The 8,183-nt window shown below is 33.8% G+C and overlaps 1 protein-coding gene across 1 annotated transcript; it reads right to left on the bottom strand.

The window, feature by feature from the left end:
- Positions 1-2,245: 2,245 nt before the first annotated feature.
- LOC18047290 (disease resistance-like protein DSC1) lies at positions 2,246-7,009 on the bottom strand. The gene is made up of 4 exons (XM_024187306.1): positions 6,540-7,009; positions 5,328-6,432; positions 4,206-4,529; positions 2,246-4,093 (listed from the first exon to the last, which is right to left on the bottom strand). Exons 1-4 carry the CDS (start codon positions 7,007-7,009, stop codon positions 2,246-2,248), a joined length of 3,747 nt encoding a protein of 1,248 aa, XP_024043074.1.
- Between the last annotated feature and the right edge of the window lie 1,174 nt (positions 7,010-8,183).

The raw sequence follows: 8,183 nt of genomic DNA, 5'->3' as shown, positions 1-8,183 counted from the left end.
ACAACAGTTTGATGATGATATTTCAAAATATCAACGACAAGTTGTCCCTAGATAATATCATTCTGTTTAATTAATAGTTAAAGAGCGGTGATCAAGTGTGGATATCCACGTAAAAATTGCATCGAGATAGAGTTAAAAGGGGAACTTTTAGCACGTTAAAAGTAAAAAAATAGTTTCCCCCCCCCCCCCCCTTTTTTGAACTCTGTTTGCGTGTTAAATTCATCGTACTTGAGCACCACTTAATAGTTGGAAAAAGCATCCTAGAGAAATTATTGCAAATATGAGCTTGAAATAGACTTTTCAACTAATTCCAAAACATTAGTTGTGTAATTACAAATGCGATTGGATTATGAGGGCTTAAAATTTAAATAGGAATAGAATAATAAAATCAGTGGCATTCGATATGTATAAAGATTGAAACTCTGAATTAGATCTACATACAAAGAATTTCTGAGAACAACACTACTCTTTTAATCATTCATAATAATCTACACATACATTGTTTCTTGCTCGGCAAGATGTGTTCCGTACATTTGCATTGCTGTCAAACTAATCCTAAGGCTACAAGCAAATTAATCCAACGGCTACAAGCTACTACTCAATGCCTTTTCATATGATAGCACTAAAGAACATAATAACAAGCCTTCAAATCATTTAGATAGTTTCTCCAGGTTGATTTAAAACGCAATAATTAAGTAAATTGCCGAAGCCTGATAAACACTAAGACTAAACAATGTCAGATGTCTCATGTCAAATTTCTGATCACACATAAATGGAAAAATTATCAAGTCATGTCTTATGATCATGATAAATTCACAAAAGTTAATGAGATTATTTGAACACATAATTCAATATTCATATAATTCCAGTGAATAAAGAAGTTTGACAACTTTTATTTCGTGTAAAAGAATAAATGCTGGGGTCTTTCTAATCCTAGCATAACAGAATTTGTGTAGTCCGACAATACTCTGTCACTGTTCTTATCATAGTTTTTGGATTTTACTTTCGAACTGATGAGCCAGCAAATTAAATTACCATTAATGAAAGTGAATTAAAAGCAGCTTCAAAAGGCTGCGTCTTAGCTGCTGTTAGTTTTTAGTTTCATTACTTAAGTCCCACATGCATAAGTCGTGTGACTGAGGTAAAAAAAAAATGGTTAGATGGCTAATTAACTCACCTATAAAATCTTTAAAATTTGGGTCATCAAATGATGCACCAATACATTAAAACTTGAAGCACAAAGAGGAGTAATTTAGAATCTTGTATTCCCCTTACATTGTCATGACCAGAAAAAAAAAAATCGTATAAGAAGATGAAGTTGTCTGTTCGATTTTATTTTTACATCCAACATTTCTCATATCTTGAAAGCCCTTCCATCTCAAATTAAAATATTAGTAGCAAAAGCCTAGTGCATTCGTTAAACAACTTATAGTCTAGGAAGCAAACAAAGGATTAGAAGTTCACAACACCGTTACAGGGATTTAAAATAAAACAACATTCCCACACAAAACACCAACGCAGAGAGATAAACTACCCGAAATGAACATATGAAAAAGTCTTTAATGGATTTCTTGAGTCAAGAGTCTGGCTTGATTTTTCTGCTCTTCAAACTTACCTGTGTATAGCTTCCCCAATGCTATGTACTGTACAAGCTGCGTACTGGCCAAGAAAATGTTTTCAATTTTGTGTACTTTCAAAATGTTTATTTTCTCAGAATAGAAAAAAAATTAATTAATTTGTAACAGCCCTCACGTATGTCTTGGCTCCCTAAGCATTTTGGAGGTTTCTTATATGGTTCATCAGCAAGATTAAAATCAAAGAAGAAAGGAAAGTAATGTCTCTGACATAACAAAATTACAAATTTGGAAAAAAAAAAGATTGTATAAAATACAACTTTGAGAACCATATAGCATAAGAACACTTCCACAAATTACTGCAACTTAGTAGAGACTGAAGAGTTGAATTCCACTTATAGACACGGCCCACTTGTTTTCGTCTAATGTTAACAATGAAAACAGCAACAGAGGATTAACCGATGCTTTGAGTTGTTAACAGATTGCAATTTATTATTAACTGATGCTTTGACTTATTAATTCTGCAACAAGTTAAATAAAGAAAAGTTATTTTCAAAAGTGATAATGAATGCATAGAAAAAACATCAATCTTAAGCAAATCATAATCTGGAATAACAGCATTTTGGACATACCTAAGGAAAAAGGATACGTGAAAAGGAGTGGCTCACTTGTTAAGGAGTGTTGATTTGGTCGTCTCTGCAAATTCTCTTGGGACTTGGTTCCAATTCCTCTTCATCAGAAGTTCCTCTTGCGCTTGCCATATCATCCAATTTCCAAACTTCGGTAGCAAAATTGAGAGTAAAAGTGTTGGGATTGGTCCCGTTGGGATTTGCATATACTGGACACACCCCACAACGTGACACCTTGTTGAATATCGAGAAGAAGTCAAATGAGACAGTTGTAAGGTGGTTGTCATCAGGAAACCCAACATTCCCGCAAGGATTAAATCCAAGCACGACATGATCTATTTTAGTCATCGGATAAACAAACCATAATGTCTTAAAGCACCGGCGACGAACATGTTTCCTTCCAGAGAGAGTCGTCATTTCAAAGCTGTATCGAAAGTCGATGTTAAACCCACTCCATTCAGGATCACACCATACAAGGACAACGCAGAGAGCAAACCCGATTAAGTTTTGACAACAATGCCGCGGCAGTTGAAGAGTTATTTCGGATCCTGAGTTTTGATTGCTGAACCACTCTGGAATTTCGCTCCCAGGTAAAATTAGAACAGTACCCCTTAGTTTATAGCGTTCCTGCAAAATGAAAATCATGATTTGAGATGTAACGAAACGAAGAGAGCGAGAGAGAGGGGCAAAAGAAAGAGAATTGCGCATCACTTGCAACTCATAAAATAGTCGCAATGATGTAACTGCCATATGCTGAATCCTTAGTTGTGAATCTGCCAAATTCTTTTTGCTTTCTTCTTCATACATTTTGATGCAATCAACAAACAAGAACTTAATGGACGAACTGACATTTACATCTTCCACCTCATCGTCATAGGAGTATTTGGATAGCTTTTGGAGTAGGGATGCATCTAGTTCTTCTGGACGTGATGGAATCTCTGGCAAAAATTGGAGTCGCTTGCAATTACTTGCTTGTAACCATTTCAAACTTGGTGGGAGCTCTGGTATTGACTGAAGCATACTGCAATTGCTCAAGTCAAGCCTTTTCAGTCGTGAAAGTTGCTTGATACTTACAGGTAAACTCTCAAAGTTATTTCCTCTTAGCTCTAGCCATTCCAATGAGGGTAGACAGCCAATCTCTTCCGGAATAGCCGTTAAGGCACAGTTATTTAAATTTAACCAATTCAAGGAAGATAAACCGGATAATAAGGATGCATGCAATGACACCAAATGTGATAATAAGTGTGGTAATTGACTTATGGTTGATCCATGCGCACCAATGTACTGAAAAGATTTTAAATTACCTAGTTCAGACCAACTCTCTAAGCCCAGCGTTCCAAGCCCCTCTAGATTTTCAAATGAAGGTGGCAACTCTGTAACTGTAGTTCTGCCTAAATTGATTTTCTCCGAGCTTTCTGGGAAACTCTCGAGGTTTAAGCACTCATTAAGACAAAGCCAAATCAGAGATTTCAATTTACAAATGCTAGTTGAAACCCTCTTCAGCCTTTTGCACCTATTTATGTACAAGTATTCAAGATTAGTTAGGCACTCTACTGATGAAGGAACTTCTTCTATTGCAGTATCGCACAAGTTTAGCTTTGTTATATTCCCAGAAATCCGTGGAAACTCTGTGAGATTAACGCAAAAGGAGCAATCAATATTTACAGGAGAAACAAAATGAAGGTTGCTTGGAAAGGACCTAAGATTTTTGCAGCCTTGAAAACACAACAAACTGAGGTGGTTGAAATTCTGGATTGATGAGGGAACCCAAGCTAAGTTTGTACAATTCCAAAGATTTATTCTTTCAAGACTTGGCGTTTCTGATGGGTCAGGTATCCTAATGAGATATTGGGAATGGCTGAGGTTAATAGATTTTAACTTGAAAGCTTTCTGTGACAAAAGATATACAAAGACTACATTACTTAAAAAAGTAATAATGAATTTGACAATTAATTATATTTATAATTAAAAAAGTTAATATTTTGGTAATAGTACAACATACCTTTTTTCCTTCCCAAATTTGCACAATTTTACTAAAAGGTAAGTTTAGTTCAATAAGATTCTTGGGCTTGAAATTCTCTGGTAGTGTTCTCAATGGATATTTGTGCAAGTGAAGATATTTCAGTTTCTCAGGAAGATAATCTAAGCCGTCTGGAAATTGCACTTTAGAATCTGAATGCTGCTCTTCGAAGCTCATATCTAAACCCTCAGGTATATAAAATTTAAGCACTCTCAGACTAGACATATTTGTGAAGGCTCTTGAATCTAGATTGATGCCTTTTATTTTGGCCAAATTCAGAAATATGCCTTCAATTGCATTGGTCCCCTTATAAAGAAAAACAAATAATGAGTTAGCCTTAAACCCAAACCAAATGAAACATTTGTAAGGTTCATTAATGAAAAGGTCCTTGGATGAAAACAACTTTTGCAATCTTTAGTTTTTTTCCCTTCTTTCTTTTCTTTATATTGAATGCCTATATGAGAGAAAAAGAAAATTTGGGACTATTTGCAAAATTAAAAAAAAAAAAAAGAACTCTGAACGCCGTTGAAAATTGATAAATTGATAATTTTGGAATTTTCTCTAAATTACCAACATGTTATCCTGACACCCTCAGATTTATATTGAATATTGAATAGCTAAATAAAGAGGTTGAGAAGATTGGGCCTATTTGTTTGAGATAAGATTTGGATATGGTTTTTTTTTTTTTAAGTTTATAGAATCCTAAATGTTAGTTCAAACCTTAAAAAAAAAAAAAAAACAATGTAAGTCGATTTTTTTTTCTTTTCTACCTAATTGTATTCAAAGTCAAATTCAGATACAATTTTCGAAAATATACCTCGATAGCTCATTTCTTATAATTTTTTTGTGACAAAAAAAAATGACCAATATACTCTTAACAACAATTCAATAACAATTAATTTTAACACCTATCTACGACACATCCATTCATATATCTACAGTCTAAAACGCTTTTTCTCAACATGAAATCTAATTTTATCATTCAAAAGTATATTTCAACGAATATTGCATGGCACAAGTTCTATGATCCGAATTTCTTTGACTTGATTTCAAATTCGGTTAAACTAATATACTTATTCCAATTGAAGAGTTACAGAATCTTACCTCATTGTGCTTCAGTACATGGCGAACATCCTTATGATGCCATAACCTGCTACGTTTGCCTGGTTCTTTGATATCTTCTTGACGAACAATCTCTTGTCCCATTTCTTGTAATAATTCATGCATGTGCAATCTGTTGTTGTGTTCTGTAATGAGTGACTTATCGATGAGGATACTCAGTACATGAGTCACATTGTATTGACGATCATGCAGTAGTATTAGCACACGATCTTTACATTCTCCTTTGAAGAAACATGCAATATCCAAAAATATACTTTTCTCCTCGAAACTAAGTTCCTCATAACTAATTCTCAGCACATTATAAATGCGACTGACGCCAGAAATTTGTTTTAAGTTATCCAATACGTTTTCCCAGTCTTGTTTGCTTTTTTGATGAAGGGAGGATCCCAAGACTTCAAGAGCCAACGGATTGCCCTCGGCATATCGTACTGCCTTCTTCGACAGCGCCGTAAGATGTTCAGGGCAATGACTTTGTCTAAAGGCATATTTATAAAAGAGCTCAAGTCCTTCATCCTCGCTAAGTCTCTCAACCTCATATACATGTTCGTCGTTCACTCCGTGTTTACGAAGTACTTGTTTGTCTCTAGTGGTGACAACAATTCTACTTCCAGGACAAAATCCATGAAGCCATCCAACGAAATATTTTAGTTGTTCGAATTCACTGACATCATCAAGAACAATGAACACCTTGGTACGCTGGAGCCTCTCTAGAGTGTACGCTGGTATGTTAGGGCCTCCCATTTCAATTCTTTCTCCTAATAATAGAGACACAACTTGTTTATGTAGATGCACTAATCCAACACCATTTTCTATTTCTTCTCTGACATTTTCTATGAAGCAATTCCCTTCAAACTCATTGGAAACCTGGTTAAAAAGTGCTTTAGCAAGGGTTGTTTTACCGATACCGCCCATGCCCCAAATTCCCACAATTCGAACGTCCGGAAAACCTACGCATAGCAGTGATTTAATGCACTCAATTCGTGAATTGAGACCAACAAGACCCTTTGATGAATCACTAGAAATTGATTTACATTCCAATTTCTTCAAAATATCGTTGACAATCACTTGTACAAGCTTTGCCTCGGGCCTAGCAAGTATCGTGCATGAAATTGAAAAACAACGAGTGAAAATGATAAAAAGAATTAAGAAAAAAATGGAAAAATGAAGACATATGTGATGGATGATGAGAGTTACCTTATTTTCGTAGATTCATGTCCAGATAGATAGGATGTTTTGATCATTGCATCTCTCCACTTCCGAACCGTTTCTGCCTTCTCTTTGAACTGTTGTTCGAGCTTAACAAAACCTTCCCCAAAAGTTCCAGTTTGCTTCCGCACATCGGATGGACTTACATGATAGTAAATTGGAATAACAGTTTGCCCCTTCAAGTTCTTGCATTTAAGAATCTTGACAAGTTCATTCAGGCACCATTTTGAAGAAGCATAGTCCTTTGAGAAAATGATTACCGAAATCTTTGAACCTTCGATTGCTTTCATGAGGGCAGGCGAAATCTCATCTCCTCTGTTGAGATCTTCATCAATGAAGGTTTTTATTTTCTTTCCACACAAAGCAGCATAGAGATGACTAGTAAAATTCTCACGGGTATCCTCCCCTCTGAAACTGAGGAAGACATCATAATTGCAAGAAGAAGAAGATGAAGCCATGAACAGATATTTCGAAATTTAGGAACAGAAACGGAGGATCTTGAGAGTTGAGAGAGTAGATGTAAGAATGAAATGAAAAACTTGTAATATATATATATATATATATATATATGTTGAGTGCTTGCAGTTTTTTTTTTCTTTGTTCTTTTTTTGGGTCACCAAACTCTCTTGAACAACACATTACACATTAAGGATCCGTGTGGTATAACTTTTTAAGTAGAGCTTTTATTAATAGAAGTTTTATAAATAGAGCTTTTACTAAAAAAAATTAGTTGTTTGGTTGTCAATAAGATTTTTTATTAAAAATTTATGAAATTACTTTAATAGACAAGTTTTTTAAAATTATATTTTTTAAAAATTGTCGAATAAATAGAGGATATTTTAGATATTTTAACATTTAAAAAAAAATTCAACCTCTACTCTCAAAAGCTCAAAATTTGAGCTTTTACTAGTAGAGACAAAATAGCTTATTTAAGCTTTAAAGTTCTATTAGAAAAACAACCAAACAACTAAAAAAAATTAAAATAAGAGTTTATGAGATTAAATAAGCACTTATGCCCATTAAATAAGCTGTACCAAACATGCACAAAATATCCTACGATTTTTATTTATTGACTCTTTTTTGGGTTTCCAGGAAATTCTAGGAGTTTTCCTATTTAATAAATTCTAAATACATTTTTCCAACGGTTATGGGGCCATATATAGTTTATTGCAAACAAAATTGCCATAAATTTGGTGCAATATTCAAGAAAGAAATAAGAGCACAGCTATTTGGAACCAAAAAAAGAAAAATTAGACAAAAATATTAATTAGAATCATAGAGTTTTATTTTATTTATTTATTTTCCAGAAATGTTGAACAGAGTTTCTCAAATAATTAATTAGAAGCCATAATTCTGATATATTTAATCACTTCTTTGAGTTGTTTGTTTTATATTTGAAGTTTTAATTTGGCTTATTTTGAGATATTTTGATATTTTAACTTGTTTATTTTTGTATCCAGTCATATTGTAAGACATTTTCATTTTTATGGGAAAAGTAAAATGTCCTTACTTTTATCTGAATGATCATATGTCCGAATGAAAAAATAATTTTTTTCCCCCACAAATACTCTCATTAACGTACTTGCTTCCTATCAAGAAACAAAAAATCCACTATTTTTTTCTAACTAATTT

The sequence above is a fragment of the Citrus clementina genome, unplaced genomic scaffold (assembly GCF_000493195.1).
Source record: "Citrus clementina cultivar Clemenules unplaced genomic scaffold, Citrus_clementina_v1.0 scaffold_3, whole genome shotgun sequence".
NCBI classification, from domain to species: Eukaryota; Viridiplantae; Streptophyta; class Magnoliopsida; order Sapindales; family Rutaceae; genus Citrus; species Citrus x clementina.
Note: the sequence above shows the minus strand (reverse complement) of the source record. Positions and strands in the feature narration are given on the sequence as shown.